This window comes from Anguilla anguilla, chromosome 5, assembly GCF_013347855.1.
Source record: "Anguilla anguilla isolate fAngAng1 chromosome 5, fAngAng1.pri, whole genome shotgun sequence".
Classification (NCBI taxonomy): Eukaryota; Metazoa; Chordata; class Actinopteri; order Anguilliformes; family Anguillidae; genus Anguilla; species Anguilla anguilla.
The window spans coordinates 61,528,736-61,555,115 of record NC_049205.1 but is presented as its reverse complement, the minus strand read 5'-3'; the positions used below and the strand labels follow the sequence as shown (position 1 = coordinate 61,555,115).

The following is a 26,380-nucleotide window of genomic DNA, read 5'->3' as shown; positions in this document are numbered from 1 at the left end:
GACCAGTACAGCGGCCATTTATCTACAACTACACATCACCTTGTGTCCCAGGTGTCTTCCAGTGGTTGATAAGATCAAACTTTAAAGTATAACAAAAAAAATAAATAATAATAATTACACTGTGGATCAAAATGGCCCAGTAACATTGGTTCACCAATTTCAAAACCAATATGAATATGAATGAATGGGAAACTGTATTTAATTCAGGTTCACTTGTCTGATGGGAAAATGTATATAAATTATGACTGGATGCATGTGTGGACATACTAAGTGAAAGTTGTCCATGACCATGAAATGCACTTTTGTACGTCGCTTTGGATAAAAGCGTCTGCTAAATAAATGTAACGTAATGTAATAAATCTAGCTATAATGTGGCTACATACTCGACGTATTTAGTACAGTACTACGAACACGGATACACAGAGCAGCACGTTCACCGCTTGCGTCAGTCAGTGAGCCAATGATAAACGCAGAGACATCCAAGGATTCCCCCAAGGAGTTTTAATTCAGTTCTTCCCATAAAAGACACGATATTCCCGCTATTAATCAGCGAAGTGTGAAGGTGACAGACGATGATGCAGATGACCCATGCACCAGCCAGCCAACACGACAGTGTCGTATCGCATGGAGCTCGGCCAGACTGCGATTCTACCCTACCCAGTCATAAAAAAGCTCTACAGTGGATAGAGGTGAACACATAAACCAACGATTTCCAATCAACCTCCCTGATACACTGACGCAAACAGTTTTATTCTGACTATGGATAATTTGCGCACTTCCTAATAAAAAAGAACGTACTCTAGGAAGAGTTCGCTGACACGACCGCGTCGCTCATAAAATCTATTAATTCTACAAACGAATTAATTATAATTTTAAGGTGCGTAATGTGAGGAGCGAATTCCACGGCACAAGTTATAAAGATCACGCGTATACGTTGTACATTCACTGGTTTGTATAATGGAACCTTCCCGGGTAGAAGCCTATCGTAGAACGGATTTACTACCCAAAATAAATACATTGTGCGAGAGTGATGGCCAAAGGAAATGAAAATAATTAGGTAACACGGTGGCCACTTAAACTACCCATCCATCTATACCTTGAGTTTTTTTTCCTGCAAATGTTGTGTACATCTTTGAAAATGTGTCTTAACTGCAACCGCAGTTGGTGAGTGGCACGCCGCTGTTGGAACGGGGCGAAGCAGTTTTACTGACGTGTGACAGCAAACTGCTTGTGGCCTCGCGCGTTAATGGCTTACCGGGGAACCTCGGCTAGATCAGGACAGATTTAGCTACAAGGAGTGCGGTCTGTTGTCCAAGGTGTGTGGTCCAGCACCACTAAGACCGCTGTCACAGTCATTACCCGCGCCTAATAATGCCGCTAAATCACTGGAGAGGATATTTCAGGCCCGTCTAGGCTGCGCACATTATGTTTATCACCAATTTGGCTGTATACATTCTTGCTGGTGTGGTTTCGCCAGGTAACGACAGTTGAAGCAGCCAGTAGTAGGCTACAGACACTTGGTACCGGCTTGTATGAACTGACTATAGAAAGTAACTGCGAAACGATGAATCATTTGCCTCAACAAAAACACCATATTGCCAACTTAATGACTGTAAACAGTCTCTCTATCTCTCTCTCTCTCTCCCTCTCCCTCTGTGTGTGTGTGTGTTTGAGAGAGAGAGAGAGAGAGAGAGAGAGCCTGCGCGTGTGATTTTATTAAATCAACAATAAAAATCAAATCAATGCAATGACGAATAAACCTGGGACTTCCCTCTGAAACAAAATAACTGAAAGTTAATTCAACGTTGTCTACTTACCAGCTTTGCAGGGATCTTTGTAGTCGATTGTTTCCGCTCTGTCTTCTTCATAATAATCATAACTGTCTTCATAATCTAAGATATTGCGCATTGTCACTTTCCCGCATAAAGTCAATCCAGCAAGTAAAATTGTGATCCAATACATTGTAGGTGTTAATGCCGAATGGATACACACCAGCCAAAGTTACAAATGAATGAAAAAGTACCTCAGCCACTTTGAGGAAATGTGCTTTCCTCCGAAAAGTCTCGACGGTATTTTGTAAATGGAATTTAGAGGGACATCGCGAAGCCTCTCTCGCGCTCCGGAGCGTATATCACTTCGCCGATGACAGCGGTTAGTAAGTTTTCGAGCGTTGCAGCAACTCGCTCCGCTTTGGGATTTGCGCTCCGCTTCGCTCCTCTACGATCCCTGAATCCAGTGGACTGTGTTCTTCACGAGACGAAATCCCCGGGTGCAAGCCCTGTTGGGAAAATAAAAGATCCAGCGCAGCATTAGAGAGAGAGTAAAAAAACACTGGTCTCTGTAAGTACAACAGGACGCAAATGTTTAAAACAACAAGCGCTGTGGGCTCGGGGCTTCTGGTGACAAGCAAACGCGGCAGGGCAGCGCGCCAGCACGAGCACTTTTTGCTAACTTACTAAAATCCTATAGGCACCCCTTCGCCGTGAGCATCCTGCTTACTTATTCATACAATCGGGGTCAGGATCCGGACCGCCTCTTATGTAGTCTCAAGATAACAGAATCTGTAACTTCACGCGAGTCGTGAGAAAACAGCGACCGACCTACAGACGCAGGGCAACCTCCGTTGCAAGGGGAAAACAACGTGTGATCCCAGACAATTGCACTCCTTTAAGCTTTGTCATTGTGGCCGGTGTGTCTTAAGGATGAGGGGAAAACAAGACGGCGACAACTGGACAGGCACATTGGAAGACATTTCTAAGAGAATATTGCTTTTATTATACTGTTACGTCGTATACGTATTAAACTCAATTGTGCGCGAGAAATAAAAAGAGAAGGCGCGAGCTGTAAAGGAGCCTATACAATTGCTCAAAATCGTAAAGAGGAAATAATCACTAAATAAAAAACCGCGACCCTTGATGGAGAAATTCAGGATGTTGGATGTTGAATGTTTAAAACTAGCTTCCATGTAGGTGAGAGTCTGGTCATAAACAGTCCTCACAACTATAATCTGGGTTTCCAAAGTTACATTTTTTAGAGGCGGTGGGGGGTAGACAAGGCAGTGGTGTTACATTTAACAGACGCGCTTTATTGTGTCTGAAGCGCCCCCCCGCCCCCCCCCCCCCAAATAAAAACTAAAAAAAAAACACAGGCACGCACACATCCACGAGCGCGCACAACTCTGGATATGTTTTTAATTATTAAAAGCCTGCATTAGGTTCTATGGGCACGTTGTCCTGTATCTTTAAATGGTCTGGGTTAGGTTACGTGGAAGGGTCAATGAGAGATGACAAGACTGCAATTTTATTGATAAATAAATAAACCATAATAATAATAATAATAATAATAATAATAATCAAACCAGTCAAACCTCATTCAGAAGGCGTTAATTTCAACTAGGATTCTGTATGTAAGATCAACGAATCAGCTGAATAAACTGTACCGTTTTGTATTTAAACATATGGAATTTTGTGAATAAACAATAATTAACCGGCAAAATTAAAGGGATTGTTTTTGTTGTTGTTGTTCAAAATTATGGCTGCTGCAATGACAGCAGGTGTAGCATTTTCCGAGTCCAGCCGTTTTTTCCTTCAGGGGGTCAGTTAGTCTTCCATACAAAGCCAGCTTCCGCTTCAACATTCAAAGATGTAAATATTTCTGCATAAAAGCCAACATAGACTCTGAAAATCAAATCATTGCGGTGCACATAAGGTTCTTTTAGTGAAGACCCCTCGACATGACTGCTGAACAACTTTTTATCTTGTGGAACCTTTAGGGGAACCGCCACATGCTGACGATTTAGCGTTTGAAATAATTAAGCATCTAGCTACAAAACAACGCTGAGCGGATGGCACCAATTCCAATGTACAATTTAATGCACATACCTCCTTCAAGTAGCCCATACCTAAGGCTTTAGTGTTTTTATAGATTCAGAAGAAATTATCTTGCATTTTAGCGGCTGTATTTTGCGCAAATCTTTGTTACTACTTCGCAATGAGAACAGAGTATTTGTGAGCTGTCGCTGACTGCTATGGCTCGTTCCGAATGCGCCCATTTCCCCAGTGAGATTAGCGCGACTCTCCAACAGAGATTAATTCTCTCGGCAAGGTACAGTGGGTGCTTACGTCACTCCATCAATCCGTCAGGCTGTCCCAACTTCACCGCTGTTTAAACTGCACTGTAAATCCTTTACAAATAGAGTGGACCTCGAATGCGGATAGACGCACTTTGGGCAACTCAGTTAGGAAAGAGCGAGGTTCTCCCCACGACGTATTTGAATGAATTGAAGGTGCAATATCAATGTGGCTTCAGCGAAAGGTGTCAGTGCGTCTTAAACATAATTTTTCATCATATTCAGGATAATAATATTATAATTGAAATAGATTTACGAGCCATCGGGGAAAAGTTACTGGTCAGTAGTGCTGTTTTCAAGGATAACGTGATGCAGTAGTTAAGGTTACCTTCGTGAATAGAAGTGGGCGGAACCAAGGAAAGGCGCAAACCAAACCTGAGGTACCTCGTTAGTCTTAGAATACCTGGAGGAGATCCTTCCATGTCGATGAACACAAGCCAGTCAATCAAATTTCCAGCTGATAATTTAGGTAATTTAGGTAACCTGAATTACCTGCATACATTGAAGAAGAAGAAAATATGTATCTGTATGTGAGAGAGAGAGAGAGAGAGAGAGAGAGAGAGAGAGAGAGAGAGAGAGAGAGAAAGAGAGAGAGAGAGAGAGGGGGGGAGAGAGAGAGCTTCTTATCGAACAAAAAATGATTGACAGTCTAACAATCTAACTGCCAGTCCAGCATACTGCTGCGACCTGCTGGCGGGAGTGCAGAATGCAATGTCAGCATTAAGCACTGATGACCTGAGGATACATTGAACCGTTCGTTGACGGATGCATCAGTTCGACATTCTAACCGACATTTTACACAATGGCACTAACTGCAGTGAGATTGCAAATCTCAAATGCGTAGCAAAAAAAGAAAAATGCAATTCATTACAGTTTTTTGAAAAGCCACAAAGGCAATGGCAATGATGTCATCGTAGTGACAGACAGCCCCGTTCATGACACTGCAGGGCAGAACCCTCTGGGCTAGATTCTTCCAGTCACCATTCAAGTGGACACAGTATCTTAAACTATAATCCACCCATACATTTTTTAAACGGCTTATTCCAGGTCAGTGTCGCAAGGGGCTGAATGGAGCCTATACCAGCCAGCATGCAGTGGGAGAGAGGCAGGAATATTCCCTGGACAGGTCGCCGATCCATCGCAGGTCCAGCAGCTATATCCAATTAATTAAAGTTTGACTTGTCGTTACACCAACGCCCCCACCCCCCCCCCCCCCCCCCCCCCTTTCATCAATGGCCTGGAGCGGATTTGGACAGGAAGGACCCTAAAATGCAAATAATGTTTTGTTTCTTTTAAAGAACTGCAAACATTTAAATGGAATTACGTCCACTGTAAGCGGCAGTACGTTCCATGCCATTATTGAGATTAATGTCTGCTGTTCAGATTGGGGAGGCTATTTAAAGCAGCAAAGGTGAACGGTGCACTTTAGAAACTTTCAAAGTCCATCCCTTGCATGTTTTCTTAAAGTGGCACAAAACCACTAAACAAAGTTTCAAGTTGTTCCTTAGCTCAAAACTCAGAGAGCCATCCCTTTAACCATCCCTTTAATTTCTCAATTATAATCCTTTCCCAAGAGTAACAGCAGCAAAGGGTTCATTGAATCCATATGGCAAATCAATATTTTTTTAGTCTCAATATGAACCTACAGAGCATGAGCAGATAATTGTCATAGAGCAACATTACATTTATTTAGCAGATGTTTTTATCCAGAGCGATGTACAAAAGTGCATATCACGGTCATTGGAACAACTACAAAACACGGGTTCAATAAGGTACAATACTCATTTCGTACAGTTATTTATTGCCAAGAACACAGTTCAGTTCATGCAGTGAACATTATTCTGACCTAACTTATGCCAAGTCAAACTAGGTGGAAGAACAAGCTGCAATATTAGGGTGAAAAACTGCAATATTTATAATTATTATGCGGATGTTGATTATTCTGAAAGATTTCGATTGAATATTCTCTGCCTGCAGACCCCACTATGAACAGTGAGGGAGAGGCAAGGTCGGACTGGTGCGATGCATTGTGGGAACAGCATTATACTTTTGGCTGTTACTTACATAAACAGGAAAGAATCTCAAATGAGCTGGTTTTTACTGCTTAAGAAAAGCTCTTTGGTGTGGAGTCCCGATCGTAAAGGCCCGGAACACCACATACATTTATAAGTGTGTGGTTATTTGTGTTAAACTTTAATGGATGAGACAAATACACACAGTTTATACATCCACTCCAAAAACATGTTAACCTCATTTTATGTGATCTCTGTGAACCCCATGCACTTATCTGAAATTGCATTGAACATATACAATGACAAACTATTAAACACATAAGACCATTATACAAACCTACCATTCAGCTCGTTATGGTCTATAATTTTGATTGCTATTTATTGCACATCATAAAAATATATATAATATAGTGTAAGGATAAAATTCAATCATAATGTCGTTTTCACTCCACAGTACTTATTTTAGCATTAATGTGTGGTCTTCAACATTATTCATTCAGGCTTGTGGCCTAAATAACTAAATGCATATGCATTTTCCCTCCGCTGCAGTAAAAGTAATTGTCCGGTTAAAAAGCGTTGTTTAGTTAACTGATAAAATGTTCCCATGTTACAATTTCCAATTTCCCATCATCATAGTGAGTGCACGGTCCATATCACAGCATGGTGTTACTCTGCCATGTACGTCTTACACGATCCATAACACCAATAAAACAGTCCCGCCAAACGCCCATAACGACTTCCTCTTGTCTTTTCGTTTTGGTGTCTGATATCCGTTTTTTATGTTCCCGCCGCAGCTGGACCGCGGTGAACCCCTCGTCATCGTGCACGTCTGCATTTGATCTTCTGGAGCCGTTTCGCGGCGCGTGATTAATGGGAAATGGGAAATGGGAAACGGTCGTCGGAGCTGTGACGAGCGAAAGGTTCGGCCAAGTCAAACAGGCGCAGACAGAGAGACTGGTCTCCGGCCGATTGGGAGTGGCCGACGGGGGGAAGGATGCCCTCCGGTTAAAGAAAGCAGTATTCTAATGCTGACAGACGCGGTAAAAGACCGGAAGATGTAAGTTCGCCAAACCCTGGCGTAAAACCGCATACATCAGAAGACTTCATAACACGATCAAAGTTTAGCTTTTACTTATTTTGAGTTAGTTTCAGTACCCTCTGAACTGAACGGTTCTTGTGAAGAAGAAGAAGAAGAAGAAGAAGAAAAAAAACATTTTTAATTGTTAATCAAAGTAAAGGACAAATGTTGATTGAATCTGAGCCAAAATGCTGAGCTGTGCACTCTAAGAAAAGTGTTCAGGTTTGAATGGAGCTAGTTCAGGTTCAGAACTTTGACCAGCTGCAGTCCTGAAGAAAGGTCATTCAGCTTCATATTTCAACAGTTAATGCCATAAAACGGGGAGTTTGGCAATTAATGTCACCATTATCACCAGTATTTCATTTTCCTAGGAGGACAGTGGGATGGAATTATTTCTGTGAATCATCTATTTTTCTGTGTTATGACTTCAGTTAATTTAGTTAATGTCATAGAAATCAAAAGTCCCTATAATTAAACGACTGGTGTGCTACATACATTTCCATATCCATGTGCTGTGTTCATCAATCAGAGATATTTAACAGATCAGAATATTTATTTATTTATTTATTTATTTATTTATTTATTTATTTATTTATCTCTGTGAGGGGGTTAGGAGACTTAATGAGAGGTGATTTATGGTTGCAATATCCTACAGAGGAAAAACAAGCATTTAAATTTTCCGGTTTCCTGTCGTGATATCCTGGTAGCTTTTGGCTACATATGGACACAGTACGACTTTCACAGCTCTCACACAGCCCTTGAGCAGCAATACTTTATGGGGAAAAAAAACTGTTCCTCTATGATGTCACAATCACACGATTCAACTCTTAGGACAGGTGCAGAGTTCCGTAAGTCTTTATTACTACACACACACACAAAAAAGCTGAATTATACTTTGTGCACACTGGTGAGATAATGGCATGTAAGTATGTATAAGAATACGATCTCCGAGCATTAGCCTATAAACGTACAAAACATACAGCCAGGGTGCTGAAACCCATTATTAAAGCTTTCTGGGAACCATTTGCGGTGTGTTATTAGGCAATGGCTTAAAAGGCAGTGACAGTCCGCGGCGTACTGTGTGGGTGCTCAGTGACGCACGTTAAGTCATCTTGAACCACACATAAACTTGAAGCTTTAAACATTCTTGCAGTGAGAAACATGGTTTTGCTAAAGAGATCATTAATGTGCAGCTGTGGGCTTCTTGCCGATGGACTTTTTTTTCTGTTCTTGGTTTTGTTGCTATAAAGATTTTTACATTCAGATTCGTACAAAAAATATATCTGGAAACAAAGTGAATCTCTGCAAAAGGCTTGCAGTTCTGGCTGATTGCGGACAATTTCAGCAAATTTCATTGACCACAGCTATATGATCACAAGGCCAGTATTAAATCTAAACATGTGCACTTTGTCCTTAACTTTGAGGTAAAGTGAAAGCAAGTGGTGCAATTCATGATTTCTTTTTCCAACAATTTTTTTTTTTCAACAATTTCTGGACCTGGATCTGCCACAATGTTGTGAAAATACAGTAATATTGAACACTTACACTTGCTTTTTCTTCAGTTTCAGGAGATAAAGACAGACTTCATTTCTGTTCAGTTAAATAGCTGCCCCTCTGTAGAAATGCCTGGAACACTCTGAAGTTTCTCTGACTTTCACCGCAATTAGTGCAAAACAATTAAAATGGCAACAGTGAAATGTTCTAAGTGCAGTCTGGGAAATGCTCCTGTCAAGATGCTACCTCTACAACCAAAATGGGAATCTAACCCCAAAAACGAATCCCCAGCGTTCTGGACACGCTTAGCGCCATGGCGGGCTGAGGCCCTTGGACAAGGCTGTCCGTGGCCCCGAGGAAGCCTGTTTGACGAATGGATCCTGGAAGTGCAGCGAGAAGGCCATCTGGCCGTCTGTCTTCTCAGCACTTTTCCTCCAGCGCCTGGGCCTGGCTCACATTGACCTCGCAACCCCTTCGGCTCCACGCCCAAGTGCCTCGGGGCGAAGGTCAAAACGGGCACTTACGTTTCTGACAGAAAAACGACTGGACGTACACGCATATATGTCAGACCTATCGACGAACGATAACGGATTGCTCTGCGACGGGGGTGTAAATTTTAACTTTTTTGGGGGTGTAAATTTTGACTTGTGCACACACACAGGACTTGGCGTCGTGTTTTCTAGGGAGGCCGAGTTAGACGTAGCGTGTCCTTCGCAAAGCAAGAGCGAGTTTTTTATTTTATTTTGCTTGGCACAAATTTTGAGAGCGGTTATCGTGGAGGGAAGTCGTGCCCTTTCATCTCATTGTTGTTTAAAGTGAGACAGATACTCGTGTCTGATAAAGAAGGCCTTATGAGAACAAATCCTGTGTGCACAGCATTTATCCCAAACAAAGAAAGAAGTGCATCCTCTTTAAAATGAAAAAATAAAAAAATAAATAAGCGAGTCTGGCAGAAAAAAAAATACAGCACTTGAAAGTTTGTTTTGTAAATCTTTTCGTTTGCCTTTTTGGCGAAACGTAAGGGATTATTTTGAACGGGATTGCGGGAAGGAAGTCGTGGGGAACATCGTATCTGTGAAAGACCCGTCTATGAGCAGAGGAACAATGATACACAAGACGGCCGGGAAACGGTCGCCATACATCACGCCTGATTTGTTTAAAGACGCGACCTTTCGAATAAGTCGAGTGTATAAAGGATAAGTCACACGCACAAATAAAACGGAGTCACATGACCGCGTGGGTGTGTGTTTGCGCAATAAAACATCTTATCACGAATACCGCCGTCACCTCTGTGCACTTCTTCGGAGCAAAACATAAACGCGTGTCACTCACAGCCGCAGCGTCCGTAGCTGACAGCCAGAGGGCAGGATATCCTGTTTTAAAACAGAGAGCGACCTGCGGCGACGCCCCCCTGCGACTGTTTACACGACGGGCCGGCGTGACGTAGCCGCGCGATGCTTTCCCACGCGTCCGTTCCGCCAGTGTGCGTCGCGTGATGCGAAATCGGATCGACCCGATTTGTCACGGCGCCGTTTACGACAAGCTGTCACGAAGAGAAGCTTTACGGAGAAACGGAAGGAAGATTTTGGGGGGAAAAACTGAGCCCATGAGCCCCCTAAAAATCAAATGAGATAAAAAAATTTAAAAAAACTCTCCAGCAGGGATAAAAATCCTCAAACGATGGTGGGAAAAAACTCCCCGATGGGAAGAAGTTTTGGGAGGAACCTGGCTACAGAGGGGGAGCCCATCCTCCACTGGCCGGCCTGGTGTAAAGTAGCGGCAGAATGGATGGTAACATAATTGCAATAAGGGATCTATCACAGCAAATACTCAAATGGGTTGCGCAGGTATAATGTGAGTGCATCATGGCATTTTAATGAGAAAGAGATTCAGACCAAGAGAAAGAATTCATCCCACCTTTATCCTTTACTGGGTCATTACAGAGAATCACACAAAGGTGAAAGGAAACCTTCCACACCAAACACAGTTGTCATATGTAGCCTCATATGTCTTTGTTCATGTTTTACTGTGTTTCTGGATGCTTTGGTAATAATGTATTTCCTGTTAGGAAAGCATTTAGAATTTTGACGAGGAAACTGAAACAAGAGACAACCAGTGTATCTGTTTGTGTTTGGAGGTCGGTGGCTGGGGGGGGAGTTATTTGAGTTGAAAGGGTATTTCAGTTGAGATTCCCTCCCCTGGTAAAATAAAGCACAGCGATGTTCTCAGGCGGCTTCTCTTGCCGTATTTTTCGGAGTCTGTAAAACTTGAAGACTCGAAAACAAACAGAGAGGAAGCCACCAAGCCACTAAGCCGATGCAAAACATCTCGGCGGCCATGGAAACCACCGCCGCCTCCCCAGCGGCTTTCGGTCGCGGCCGCGGCGGACGACTGCTTCGCCCTCGCCGGCGGTTCCTGCGGTGCCTTGCATCTGCGGCACTGGACCATTCCTGCATTCATGTGGGCTCCCTGGAGCATGTGTTTGGAGTTATATATATATATATATATATATATATATATAGGAACAAACAGGTTTAATTGCCAACCGAACACAAGCGCAGACCAATTTGCATGTCTCTCTCTCTCTCTCTCTCTCCAGGGGCCTTGTTATTCCCCTCTTTCACCATTTTTTTTTTCTCATGTATGCGAAGAAAATAATGCCGTGATGTCAAAGTTGAACTTAGGATCTTGCCTTTACATAAGAAATGCCACGCAGAATTTCACATGTGGAGTTCTGGGTCTAACATGAGAAAAATGTTCACACGCATGTGATAGCTTCCTGGTTCTGTGCCACTACCCATATGTTGTACATATTTATACGACTGTCGGCAAAAAAATTACGGTATGTGAAAAGTCATGATTTTAAAGCAAATCTCTAAAACTGCGAAATAATTCAAACGTGGAAAAGCGGGCCCACATTGGGAGTTGGTAAATTCTTCCCTATTTAGAGTTTCTCTGGCTGTGTGTACAGCTCGGATAAAGCCTTTGTTCCTGTGTTTGAAACAGCATTAGTCAGATTACACAGCATGAGGCTGAAAATAAACGGTGGTAATTACCAGATGCACACGCAGAGGGATGCAGCTGTCTGTCAGAATTCGGGGGGGGGGGGGGGGGGGGGTGGGGTGGGTGGAGGCCAAACAAGGCGAAGCACTCCGCCAATAACAGAGAGAGGGGAGGAGGACCAGAGACCAGGCTCAGCAAGGAGCTGATTAACCTCTGCCGATGATTACATGAGGTAGAGGGGAAAACAGTTATTAACGGGGCAGCAATGACAGCGCCGATCCCATGAGCGCATGCGTCCCCCTCTCGGGACTTCCGCTGGACGAGCTGGCACCGGTACCAGTGGACTGAACCCGGTGTCGTTGCAGCTATTCAACTTGTCTGCAATCCATTCAGCCCTTAAGTTTCAGTTGCAAAGTAGGAAAGCGCTAGTCGTGTTTTCCTGATCCTTAATGCTGAACCTACTTTGAAGCGGAGGTTTTTTGGAATGTTTGTTTCTTCGTTTGTTTTCTTTTTTCAAAATTCTAAGTCGGTGTTCTAGAACTCCGCTGCTTTCAGTTACCAGCAGTGATTGTGACATCAGCATTAGAATGTTCAGTTAAGAACATTCTAAATTCACATATTTCTAACCTTGCACTTGAAAAAAAGGGTTAATAGCAATTATCCACAGAACCCACCAAATGATGAGCGCTACACGGGAAGCAAAAAAAAAACAGGATGTTTGTTTTAATTCTTCATTCAAGATCTGAGTGCTATGCCTTTAACGACAGACGCTGTGTTTGGAATTAAAGCCCATTTTTAGTAAAAGAAGGCAAAAGTTTGATAGCCCAAGAAATGGAGTATTGCTTTGATTAATCCACAGATGATAAATGATTCCAAGCCTATTTTAGTCTGCCAAGAGTATTTAATGCCATGGAAATGCTTCTGGTTAATGTTGTAGTTGCTGTTTTTCCAAAAAAAAATTAAACACTATTCTCACATTGCTTTATATCTGTTTGCCATATTTGGCCAAGTTAAAGGACCAAATTAGTGATGGTTTTCTAAGGATGACCTGTGTTCACAACCATTGGCTAATTTAGCTAGAAGTGACCTCTGTTCTTTTGCTTTCCATTGGCTAATTTAGCTAGAAGTGACCTCTGTTCTTTTGCTGTCCATTGGCTAATGTAGCTAGAAGTGACCTCGGTTCTTTTGCTTTCCATTGGCTATCTTCGATAGAAGTGAGTTGGGGGAAATTCGAGCGACTGCAATCAGCATTGCAGGGAAAAAGAAACCAGCCCCAGGCACCACTGGTCAGCACAGGCATGAGCTCTCACACCAGCGTTTAGTTAGAGTTGGAAGAGGGATGGGAAAGAAAGGGTTGGGGGGGGAAAAAAGAGGAGGTGTTTTCAGCGTGCAAGCTCCTGCCAAAGCCTCAGGTCAATGTCTCAAACAAAAGGTATCGCTTTACGAGGATAGGCGAAGGCTGAGAACGCAGAGGCAGGGAGAAACAGGAGCGCGGACGGCTGCTGACGCAGCGTTAGCGGTGCCAACGGTCCCGCGTTAAGCCGGGACATCCTACAGTTTCAGCCAAAAAAACATGTCCCCCACCAGACCCGCATGTTACAATCGCTTAGCAGGACGAGACGCAGAACGACATGGAGAACTTCAGTGTAACTGGGGGTCACTTCAACAAGCCAATGTGTTCCGTAGAACGACATGGAGAACTTCAGTGTAACTGGGGGGTCACTTCAACAAGTCACTGTGTTCCGTAGAATGATGTGAAGAACTTCAGTGTAACTGGGGGTCACTTCAACAAGCCAATGTGTTCCGTAGAACGACGTGAAGAACTTCCGTGTAACTGGGGGGTCACTTCAACAAGCCATTCTGTTCCATAACCACACATTTGGGCCACGGAATTTTGGCGACCTGCCTAGTGCGATTTATACGCCTGTGCACTTCAGAATGGGGACGTTCAACCCTGGACAGCGTTACTGCTGGTCGTCTTTTCAATCTGATGATTAATCGATTGATTATGTCAGTGATTGGTCCGAGATCCCGTCCAACTGGTGTCCCCAGGTGTCTAAACTAATCGGCCCAATTAGAGGTGAAGAAGGAAAACCGGCAGGACTACTGGGCTTTAGGGCCATGTTTGAGCATCAATCATACTGAAAGTCATGTAAAACCATGTAAGTGAAATTGTTTTACTGTAAAGGAGCAGAACACAGCTGCTGGTCCTTTTTTTTGGGATCTGCAGTTTCATCCAGGGATCTACAAGAAACTCTCTCAACCAAATCTCTTCACAATTTCTATCTCTTATTTGCATCATCTCTGTCAAGCTCGGAAAAAGAAAGTACCATGAATTCTGTTCCCAATGTTAGCACAAGCTCGATTCAGCTTGTAGGCCAGAACGGGAAAAAAAAAATTAAAAAATTTTAAGCCCAAGGCACGCACTCGGGGCATCCCCGCGGCTCGAGCCAAAGCGGTCTGAAGAGACCACGGCAAGGAGCCGCGAGAGTTCAAAGGAACTGAACGTTGCCGGCCCGCAGAAATCGGCTGACTCAGCGCTCCCTCAGGAAGTGCGGCAGCTGCGATTCGCTCGCCCGCTTTGTGTTCGGCTCCTCCCGGCTCTGGTTCTCATAGATACGCTTCCTTTTTACCACGGAAAACGTGGAAGTGAATTACATCGCCTCCACTGCGCGCAGAGAGAGAGAGAGAGAGAGAAAAAAGATGAATCACTTTTAATGGCTTCTGGAAACGCGGGAGCTGCGACGGCCAGGGGTTTTTTTGGGGGGGGGGGGTTCTGAGAAAAGAGTCATTCCCGTGGCAGCCGATTGACTTAGAAATTAAAATTAAATAATATCGCTGGTGCTCAGCATTTCTTTTTTTCTGTTGGTGCTTTAATTTCTCTCTCTCTCTCTCTCTCCCCCCCCTCTCTCTCTCTCTCTCAGTTTCTCTCTCTGCCAAAGCAAAGTTTCCCGTTCACAAATTTCCTGTTGCATAAATGTCTTCAAACTTTCATTTTTACACACAAGGCACTCTTACGAGATGTCCATTCTTTATTCGCTGATAAGACACTTTAAAAAGGAATAAGATATCACAAATCAAAACACATTACAGAAGAGGAAAGTGTGAAAGAAAAACATGCAGATGTGAACCAGCTGTAAAAACAATAAGAACCCTATTGTGCTCGTGTTCTTTCAAAAGTTCCACCCAATCAACAGCTGGTGAAAGTTGGCTATCGCGCGCGAAAGCGAGACACGACTTCGGTAGGCTAATCAGCGCGGGACGCGTACGCTACGAGGGCTAATGTGTCTGATGATGGCTAGGGGCTTCCTGAGAAAAGCGCGTGCATCAGATAAGCACTGGGGCCTTGGGGAGATAATGAGTTAGCTCAAGGCTGTCTCCAGCAGCTTTAAAAAAAAAAAAATAAATAAATAAAAAATTATTTGGGAAAGCTTGTGAGCTCTTCCCTCCTCACGTGTTGACAATGGGCTCCCTGGCTGCACGGAAGGTTCAGATAACACGGGAGACTTTGCGAACAGCTGCGTGCGCACGGGATTCGCGAGGGCGAGTTCACGTCGCTGCCAGCCGCGGCCGAAAACGGAAGTGGCACTTCCACTGGATTGCCGGACAGGAAGGGGGAAGGTTGTGTTTTGCAAAGGATGCTGGCTGTAGTAAGTGCCATGCTCAGCTTTGGGTATAAATGATGGCCAGGACTGTTCCCTGCCAGCACGCTGCCAGTAGTTTATCCTTACAGCTATTTAACGCATAATTTGCTCTTCAGTTTGCAATGCTGAGAAGCAATGTGGACAAGAAGGCACTGCTGTATTTGAAAAATATACATCCACCACCGGCTGGACACCCCCGACACCCCAGCTCCCTTGTTTGACTGAATATGAGTGATGCAATGGTCAGCTTATTTCTGTAAACAAACAAAAACAAAGTAAAAACAAAACTCAAATAACATTAAGTTTATTAATACTTCATTTTCGTAAAAAGACACTACTTGCATTTGGCACAATAATGGAGCATTGCGTAGTTCTGGCAGGCCACGAGAGTCAAGCGCTCCGGCTGAATCAGCTGATGGCTCAGCTGAGTGATGTTCGCCTATCACAGTACATTCACTAACAGGGCGGTCTACTTAAACAGCCTCCCTCTACTCATTCGGCTGCTCCTCCTGCATGCAAGCTGCTGCACGTTGCTTTGTAAATACCCTCCACCACCCCAACTCCATCCCTATGCGTCAAGAATTTGCATTTCTCCATTCCTATGTGTTAAGAATTTGTATTGCTCCATTCCTATGTGTTAAGAAATTGCATTGCTCCATCCCTATGTGTTAAGAAATTGCATTTCTCCATTCCTATGTGTTAAGAATTTGTATTTCTCCATTCCTATGTGTTAAGAATTTGTATTGCTCCATCCCTATGTGTTAAGAAATTGCATTTCTCCATTCCTATGTGTTAAGAATTTGTATTGCTCCATTCCTATGTGTTAAGAATTTGTATTGCTCCATCCCTATGTGTTAAGAACTTGCTTTGCTGCTGGATCTGTACTGTGTGTACCCCTCTAGGGGGGTTTGGCTGCTGGCCTCCCGGCCTTATCCACGCGGGCTGCGTGGTTGGCGGGAGAGCTCCAGAGCCATACCGCCAAACATAACTGTATTGCCTTTATTGTCAATAAAGTTCTACTTTGATGACAGTGGTCCTGACAGAACTTGCATGTTTTTTTCCCCCGTTTTTCCCAGAAGTTCACGGCCAGCTCTCAGTGAACCTCAGAGACGGTTATTGTTGCTGTCGTCACTGTGCAGTGGCTGACTCACCGCGAGCGAGCCTCGAGCTCGGTCGATGACTCTCCCAGAAATCCTCGCGGCCAAAGGTCTTTCTCTCAGAGCCGGCGACGACAAGTTCGCCGGCGTTCGCTGTGCTGCGTGACGCGTAGGGAGCGAGAGGGGGCGGGGGGGGTGTTTTTTGTCGATGACGCAGCGCAGTCGAAAGTGCGCTTCGGTCACGGCGCGAATGCTGTTTGCTCTGGGTCCCGCTGGGCACGATCCGGTGCGTCATCCGCGTCCGCTCGCGGCTGGGACGACTGGCCGACCGCCGCGGAACCTCGCCCCAGACTGCCCCTGGGTCGATTGTCAACCAGCAGATACGTCCCTTTTTTCCTGGACTCTGTGTCGCAATCACGTCTCTTTTCCTTTTTTCCCCCCCCCTTGCGTAGAGAGTATGCGGTTCCCTATTGGGCACCACGACCATGCAAATAAAATAAATCAACCCACGGCCTTCCATGTTTTATTTTTTATTGTTTTAAACTTCACGTGCCTGCGATTGGGATAATGCCTTCACATGGTGTGATTTGTACTTAGCGTTGAGCTCCAGCTCTGTTCTGCTCTTCTCCTTTCTTTGGCTCCTTGCTCAACATTATTTTCTAGTGTTTATCTATTCACTTTAAAGACATACAAATCTTGAAGAGGGCAGAATATATATACTTTTAAAGAGGATGCCTATATACTGACGTGTCACCTCATGTGGTGAATGAAGTTTTGTGAAACCAAAAAAAAAATGTTCAAATAGACTGCAATTGGCAGTTAATGCAATAAGTTTTAATGAGTCTTAGCAGTCAAGAAGAGATAATATGTACGTTTTATGCTGGGAAGCTTTTAAAAACGCATTAAAAGCAAAACCTGTGGGGCATCCTGAGTCATTTCAGAGTTATAAAATGGTTATGAGTTTGTGAAATGAAGGAATATTACTGCACTCTGCCAACAAAATCACTTTGAATGTGGTGTAAAGGAGAAACAGGGGATGTTGGGCCTTATTGTGCCACAAAATATTAACTCAGTTCTGCATTCTGAGGCTCATAATCGGAAAACAGGCGCTTGCGGTGTCTTACTACGATAATGACGAGAAGCACAATCCCGTAATAATGGTGCTCTTCTGGGATGCCAAGGTAAACATAAGGCATAAGTTGTAAAATTCGTAAAATGAAGATGAATTAATTTTTTGTGCCCTTACCACATCTACTACTCCAGTTTCCTTCCACAGTCCAAATACATGCATGTAGACTGATTGGAGACTCTAAATTGCTCATGGGTAATGTGACTGGTGTGTGTGCCCTGCGATAGATTGGCAACCTGTCCAGGATGAATTCCTGCCTCCCGCCCAGTGCATGCTGGGATAGGCTCCAGCACCCCCTGTAACTCCAGCACCCCCAGGATAAGCAGGTATAGATAATTGTGGGCCGTTATGGCTGTGTGTGTCCAGGGCTTTGTCTAGAACTGTTGGCAGTGATTCTCTAGCAGTGGGGGAGCGGTGGTGTATACTGGTTAGGGAACTGGCTCTGAAGGTCACAGGTTCAGGACCCAGGTAGGAAACTTGTTCCCTTGAGCAAGGTGCTTAACCTGAATTGCTTCAGTAGGTATGTATCAAGCTGTCTTATTGCATGCTATGCAAAAAAAAATGCAAAATCACTCCGCTTCTTTTTTCCCGTGGAAGCAATTAGGAAACTACCCCCCAAAAAGGTGATTCATACATAATGAAATACTGTTGTCACATTTTTGATTCATTGACTTCCTGCATCTCAGACTAAAACATCCCACCGTGTTAGCTTTTAATTTTTAATTTGCCATCCACATGCTTATTACATTATTATCATGATTCATAAAGACAGCTGAGGCTGTTTCATTTTCATCTGCGATACAGATCTCAAATGATATTAGTCACTCATTGTGACTGTATACTAGGAAACTGTATTATCTTTTTTTTCATCTTTATGTTTCCAGTAAAAATCATTTCATATTTCCTGAAGGAGCCTGTCTCATTGACTCGCCATCCTGAAACGAGCACGCCCTTCGCCTTGACCTCTCTGTCTCTGTGATATGAGCTTTCATCCTTGATGGCACAAACAGTATGTCTGTCAGCAGTCATGCTCTGGCCCAGCCCAAATACACATCTCATGAGGGTAACTGAGTGGTCTGAGTCGTCCAATTAGAATGCAGGAACACGGGGACCAGGACAGGTAAGGTAGACACAGGGCATCCCTGACTTCACTGTGTCACCTGACTTACCTCAGTTCAGCGTATGGAAAATATGAACATGTGGTGTCACTATGTCATCTGACTTAACTCATTTATGCACACAGAAAATATGAACTTATGTCATCACTGTGTCACCTGACTTAACTCATTTTCAGCACACAGAAAATATGAACTTATGCCATCACTCTGTCACCTGACTTAAGTCATACATCACACAGAAAATATGAACTTATGCCGTCACTGTGTCACATGACTTTACTCAGTTTGGCACACAGAAAACATGAACATGTGCCATCACTGTGTCACCTGACTTAATTCATACCGTTACACAGAAAATGTGAACATGTGTGTAATTTTGGAATAGACGTGTTTGGGGAAACATTTCCTGCTCATATTCACTGGAGGCTTGGCTATGGAGGAGACTACAGAGTGATCATGCCACCATGTGGTCAGCTGATTCTAATGTCATCCCTTCATTAAAACGCTCTTTTGTTTTCAGAGCCTAATTAAACAGTGTTCAAAGTGGGCCCTCCCTTTCCAGAAAAGAAAATGTCCATGGTCTTTCAATAAACAAAGTAACAAACAGCCTCATTGTCTTATTTGGGAATTTCAGGAAATAGACCCAGATGCTGAAAATGTGTGATTCATGATAAACGGCCTGTGTACCTTACAAAGGTCCAGTACAGGGGAGACCTGATTTGTTGGTTTCCTAGAATAAAGGGGGTCGGGAAGTGCATATAGTGTGTTCTGTGTTTGGATATTGTGAAATGAATCGAATCGTGTTTTATCTTCAAACACGGCAAATAAACAGCATTACTTATTTTATTATAGGCTTTAAAATCACACAGACTGAGGTGGTCACAGACAGAATGAGGTTGAAAATGAATGCACTGATTCTCCTGATTCCAGATATGTCAGAGATTAAACTAGCTTGACCCAATTGTGAAATAGCCTGATTCCACTGTAGTTTGCCACAATTAATCAACCGAGAACATATATCAGTGAGCTGTTTAACGTGAACAGCAATTTTTTGGGTGTGTGTGTACGTGTGTGTGTGTGTGTGTGTGAGAGTGCGTGCGTGCATTCATGTATCGCATGCAAATGGTAGACCTACCGGGTCAGACTCTGCAGGATAACGGAGATTTGACTCCACACTGTTCCCCGAGGACGGGGCGGATGCCTCCAGAACCTTCCAGAAGCACATCTGTCTCCGCATCACAACTGCAGGCCTCCTGTCCTCAAGAGTCCCCCCCGAAACAGAAATCCATCATTCACCCCGACCGTGAAACAGAAACCCTGGGAACGCGACCGATTGGACGAAACCAAATGCGTCCATAATTCAACCCCGTAAAGGTCATCGTCTTGGCGACAGCTCAGTACGTCCTACTATGAACTTTTCCTGGGGGTTCATTTAAAAAAAAAAAAAAAACTTCTTGAAGTATTCCCAGAAATTCCAAGTGGATGTATGTAAAATATAACTGCATGGTCAGTGACTGTTATTTGGTATTCAGAGAATAGCCTTGGGTGCTCTCTTTAACAATACGCAGAGGCATTAAACAACGGATCACGGAATATTCTCAATACGATTCCAAAAGTCTTCACGAACATATTTTGGACTTTTTCCTCATAAAATAACAACTTGATTTAAATAATACGATTACATTTAACCTGAATACTTTTGTGCCATTCCCTATTACATATCAGAGAACATTGTGAAAAGTCATTGAGTATTGCCAAGGCTTCCCATTCCAACTGAGAAAAACTGCATGACTTCCAGAAACCCCAAAATCTACACAGACATTTAGCTTACATATATACATGAGCTCATGAGTTCCCCCCCACCAGGGATATAAATGAATAAATAAGCCTTTTTTGGGGGCCATTTCCAGTTACTTGGCGTGCTTTAATTAACAGAGCCAGTGATGGACAGGTATCTCGGAGCAGCAGGGCGTGGCCGGTCTCAGATACGCTGTGAAAGCGGGCCCGTCCCGCCGCTGACAGGGACAAAACGCAGATTCCCGCCGCCCGGGTCTCGGGAACCGCCCGGCGAAGGACCGAAAGCTGGCGGGGTGGAACCGGGCCATTCCGAGGGACTCTCCCTAAAACAGCGGTGGAGAGACATTCGGGGAGGACCGGGGCCAGAAGGAGAGAGAGAGAGAGAGAGGCGGCTGACTTCCTTCTCACCCACAGCGTATATTTAGCTGGCGTGTGCCCGGCCTCGCCTTGGGTCCCCTGACATCGCTGTCCGACGTAATGAAATTATTAAAATTATTAACGTTTTAGGTGATTCACGTCTGAGCCGTTATTTGAGCTACAGATTTATTCCGCACCTTTCTACAGGAACTTACCCCTGTGTTTTCCCCACTGTGGTGACTATGGATAATGCTGTACAGCGCAGCTGCACTTAATAAAGAAGAAGCCGGGGAAGAATTAACACATAACCTGATCTAATGTAGAATGCCTTCATTGGGTCAATGCAATGGTACATTACATAGTGCCCATTGTCACTGCCTCTTAGCCTTCACAAAACTATAAAATCCCTCATTGTCTTCTGTTAACATTCACAGCCACTTATTTATATGATATTAAATATAGAGCGTGCTGTGATCCACAATAAATGTGTGATGTACGTAATATGACACATTTAGATGTAATAAGCAAAGATACATATTTATGGATGTTTATGAATATACTAAATGGAGGGCTTTTAAATGTAGCAGGGGACTGGCAGCTCTCAAGTAGAGCCTATGGCTGGATGATTGGTTGCTGTCGGTGAGATGATTGGTTGCTGTTGGTGTGATGATTGGTTGCTGTCAGTGTGATGATTGGTTGCTGTCAGTGTGATGATTGGTTGCTGTCGGTGTGATGATTGGTTGCTGTCAGTGAGATTATTGGTTGCTGTCGGTGTGATAATTGTGATGTGTCTTTATGGAGGAGTCTTGAGGGTGCTAGTGCAGACTGTAGCCCCAGGAGGCGATGCATGACTGAGCACTGGCAGAGGCACAAAAAGACCAAATTAAAGCAAACACCCAGGAGGAAACTCTGTGGTTCACATCCAAAAAAATAATTCAAATTGAGAAAAGAAAATGGACGCTCTCCAGCAAATACTTACTTACTTCTTTATTACTTTCTTAGCAGTTCTGTAGTTAGTCGGTAAGTCTGTTGGCATTAGGACAGGGGTCTACAATGCTAATGTTAATTGTTGCTTTGTTTAATCAATTAGAGCAATTGATTAGACAGATAACTCAGTTCACCTGGTTACTTGGGTCTGAACTGGGTGCTGATATTAAGGTGAAATTTAAAAGCAGCTGAGCTTGTGGCTCTCCAGGAACAGGGTTGTAGCCCTCTGCAACTGGATCTTCCATAGCAGTCGTTACCAAACCTCTCCTTGACCACTACCCTTGCCAGAACCATGTATCTGACGTGTTCCACCTCAGCCACACCTGATACAACTTATCAAGCTTTTAAATAGTATCCGGTGTGCTTAAAGGACACATTGAGTACCTGGATTTGGCTGGGAGCACCCAAGGAGCGGATTGGGAAGCACGGTTCCAGACCAGTAAGGCTTCAGTCAGAAGGCTTGTCTTGTGTCATTGTACAACAGCGAGGAACTCAGCTGGTGGACTGAAGAGTGGCTCCACACTCATTTTGTGCAACATTGTGCAAGTCTGGACTTTCCCAAAATGAGTGGAACAGGCAAGCATTTTGATTGGGCCATCCAAATTAGTGGGGAAAAGCTTAAGAAAAAACAACAAAATCAGCAACAACAACATTCACACATATAACTGCTGACCCAGCAAGCAATGTGTGGGAGCTGATTAATTTCGGACTAAGCCTAGTGGGCGTCTGACTCTCTCTTCTTGACGTGGGTAAGGAGACATGATCTATGCTCCTGGGAGTGGATCCTCTGCCTGACCTTTGACATTTGTGCAATGACTCTGACTCCGCCTCCTAACTGTACTCAGCAGAAGCGGTTCATTTCCACCTGGACGGGTTTTTCCCCCGAAGCGTAATTGCAGTCCTGTGGAGGATTAAATGCTGCCGAGAAGCAGCGGGGGGGGGGGGGGGGGGGGGGTTTGCCCGGGAAGCAGCGTTTGATTTGTGCGACCCGGATAACTTTCCCAAGACTCCCAAGTCCCCACTCATTCTGAGGCATGACTCATCCCACAGCACCCTCTGACCAAATCCTCACAGCCAGGAGATCACCGACCAGAGATTGCATTCACGCAGTCGAGATGCATCCACAGTTTACTGTGTCCTCCATCCAAGTTCCTCTCCGGTTCTGAGATCCTGTGCTTTCAGCTACGTCTTGTCAGAGGACATCGTTAACAGATCATTAAGAACAGGCACTGCTGAGGGGATGTATATCTCTGAATTAGTGCCACTCCACTATATAATGTTAAGATATAAGCGGTTTTGTGCAAAGTCACGCAAACATATGAATGAACTGGAGCTTCATATTTGCCTATTTTTGGGGAATCATTTTTAAAAATCATTTTTTAATATTAATTGTTCAAGCTTGTTTGGCTGTGATGGATTGGTGACCTGTCTAGGGTGTATTTCTGACTTTTCTGTACCTGCGTGTGTGTGTGTGTGTGTGTGTGTGAGTGTGTGTGTGTGTGCGTGTGAGTGTGTGTGTATATCTATGTGTGTGTGTGAGTGAGAGCGCATGTTTGTTTGTGTGTGTGTGCGTGCATGTGGTACATCTCAGAGCATTTGAGTGAAGCCATTATAATTATATATATTCTCAAAAATATCCCCTTTCTCTGCTGATCTTCTGCCTACACACTGCTTGATATCAACAAACCAGATGGATAATTATTCATTATGTTTGCAATGTAGCGTCTTCCCAGAACGAAGGTCAGGTTTCGCCCCACACACCCACGGAACAACCAGTCATTTTGTGGATTTTGCTAATGAGAAAAGCCAGACAGAAAACAAAGCGTGATATCCCCTTATAAAATAGGAGGAAATGCTTCTTCGGGTCCGGTTTGCATTTGGGCCTGTCTCACTCTCAGCTTAATTTGACATAAAAATCACTGGTGTGAACATATGTTGGGTGAGACAAACTGAGCCTCATTATGGGCAGTGACAGATGTTCTCAAATGGATGCTCATCCTTGTCAGGGTCGCGGGGGGGGGGGGGGGCGGGGGGTGGGTTCTGGAGCCTATCCCAGCATGCATTGGGCGATAGGCAGCCATACACCAGGCTGCTAGTCCATAGGGCACACACAATTCACTCACGCACACGGGCTAAAACAAAAGCCTGCACCACACCAGCTCTTTTTGGGTAAGATTGGACCCCCCTGTCCGAGAATGATAATTTCCCAACATCAATCAGTGTTAACTTTGTCTCACAGTCAAATGGAAACACAAGACTTTGTCTTCATTAACAGGTTTCATATTTTATTAAAAACGGTGTATTTAACTATTATTTATTTTATATTGTAATAACTGCATGATAACGTAAACTATAGTATTTTTAATAACGTCATTCTTCTCTATGTCTATTGTACCAAATATGTTTCCGAGTGTCTTTATTTTCTTGGCACGAACAAATGATTGGTTGGTTGACTGATTGACTGACATCTTCATTGACTGCAAGTTCAGAAATGACTAAAATTAGCTTGCAATAGTGCTTTGTGAAGAAAAACATTAGCATTTTTGATTTTGTTTAAAGTGAAATCTAAGGATAAATGGTATTCAAATCCATTTCAGTCTCCTGGGACAAAATTACCCAGAGTGCACTGCAAGTACTGTGATGGATTGCTAAATATGTCCCATAGCTCTCTGAGCTCTGTGGGGACTGGTGGTTTACGGGGTTTGTGTGTAGCTCGCTCTGCTGATCTTTAGTTCATGATTGGTGTTGCTTAGCAACTTCAAGTAATGAATCCAGAACAGGAGCCATTTTCGTTTCAACTCTGAAATTGTGTGTGTGTGTGTGTGTGTGTGAGTGTGTGTGTATGTGTGTGTGCGTGTGTGTGTGTAAGTGGGTGCGACTGGGCTATGTATGCAATGCACTCAAGTTAAAACAACTTCTAATTAACCCCAGGCAAAAATGCAGTGTTGTTGTTTGTGTATTTTTGGAGATGATCACTGTTTTCCACATTAAGGCAACTATTCAATCAAGCTATAAAAAAGTGTTTTATTACTTCAAATCACAAACAGATTTGAAGGCAGTGGTTTAGTCCTCAGCTATACAAACAAACATAATTTATATTTAGAAAATGGCATAATTATGGTGTCTGTGAAACCTGCCTTTTTAAGTGAGGAGAAAAAAATGTTCCTTTGAAGGTTTGACTTAAGACTCGAAAAGTAAAAGTAAACTGTCCATAAATCTGTAAACTAAAAAGCTGAATTATAACCCGAGGGAAATCTGAATATCTGCAACAAAATGTTAAGCAGCTTCCACCTGAGTTTGCTTTGATGAGCTTGTGCCGTGGGCTAAGTAATGACCAGATTTATTTATTTATTTATTTATTTAGCTGGGCAGTGTAAACTAGAAAATATTAATGACAATGTTTAGGCCTATATGATTTATTGCACCCTATATAGCCAAGCATTGGGATGGCAGGTATGCCATCCCGCCAAGTTACGCCTTGGCGGGGGCATGCCCCCATACCTATACAGCACCGAGAGTTTGGCACTTTTCAGGGTTCCCCACAGAAATAACCACAACAGCCACAGACACTCAGCCCTTAAAAACATTAAATTCTGTACATTCTGACCCCATTTCAACAGACAGAATTCATAAACAACTTCACATGTCCACACAATAAAGCCCCAAACTAAGGGGATTTTGCGTTTTCTCCTTCTTCTTCTTCTTCTTCTTCTTCTTCTTCTCATTCTTATTTTTCCTGCCGCCTATCCCACTAACAACATGTCTCCCCATTGGACATTTCACTAACACCAGCCAAATCTGCCCTACACGACCCAATCAAAAACGCGCATACACACGCAAAATACCCATACATTTGTATTCTGAAACATTTCCCGTTCAAACAGCTAGTCCACCTGTGGCCTAGTGGGTAAGGTTACAGTCTTGGGAACATGGGGTCGGAGGTTCAAGCCCAGCTTAGAACACGTTTCTTTAACCTGCTTCAACCCTCACTAATAATTGTCTACTAGCCTACTTATCAATTATTGCTTTTGCACCATATTTACCCGCCGTTCACCGTTCAGTTATTAACCGGCTACAATATTGCTAAGCCACATGGATTCAACGGGAGCTCTTCTGTGCTTACTGGCCTGTGTTCTTTAAAACCACCGGCAGGTTTGCTAATGATATTTCACGCATTGCATAGCTATGGCATTAGCTAACGAAGTCACGGCAAATGTATTCCTTTCATTAAAAAGTTACACCAGTTCACCACTGTGCCATTTCTATTAACTATATTTCTTCACTTGGCTACCGTACAAAACTTTCATATAAGCAAACGCCACGCTTCTATTTCTACATTCATGTTACCTCGCTCTGTTCTCTATCTAGCCACATACGCTACAAACAATTACTACTTGTGTACATTCTGCAACTCCGCAATTTGAACAGCTAATCCATCCGTGGCCTAGTGGGTAAGGTTACAGGCTTGATAACACTGGGTCGTATGTTCAAGCCCAGCTTGAAACACGTTTCTTTAACCTGCTTCGATCCTCACT

At 43.6% G+C, this 26,380-nt stretch overlaps 1 protein-coding gene across 3 annotated transcripts in view; it reads right to left on the bottom strand.

Moving 5' to 3' along the window:
* tll1 (tolloid-like 1) overlaps positions 1-2,716 on the bottom strand; it is a 77,059-nt gene extending 74,343 nt beyond the window's left edge. The window contains exons 1-2 of one of the 3 annotated variants that reach the window (XM_035416651.1): positions 2,457-2,716; positions 1,818-2,278 (exon numbers count right to left, since the gene is read on the bottom strand). In XM_035416651.1, the coding sequence (XP_035272542.1) occupies positions 1,818-1,962 (145 nt within the window). In that variant the 5' untranslated portion in view covers positions 1,963-2,278; positions 2,457-2,716. The remainder of the gene's footprint in view (positions 1-1,817; positions 2,279-2,456) is intronic. The other 2 variants (XM_035416652.1, XM_035416653.1) reach the window with 2 other exon arrangements.
* Positions 2,717-26,380: the final 23,664 nt, after the last annotated feature.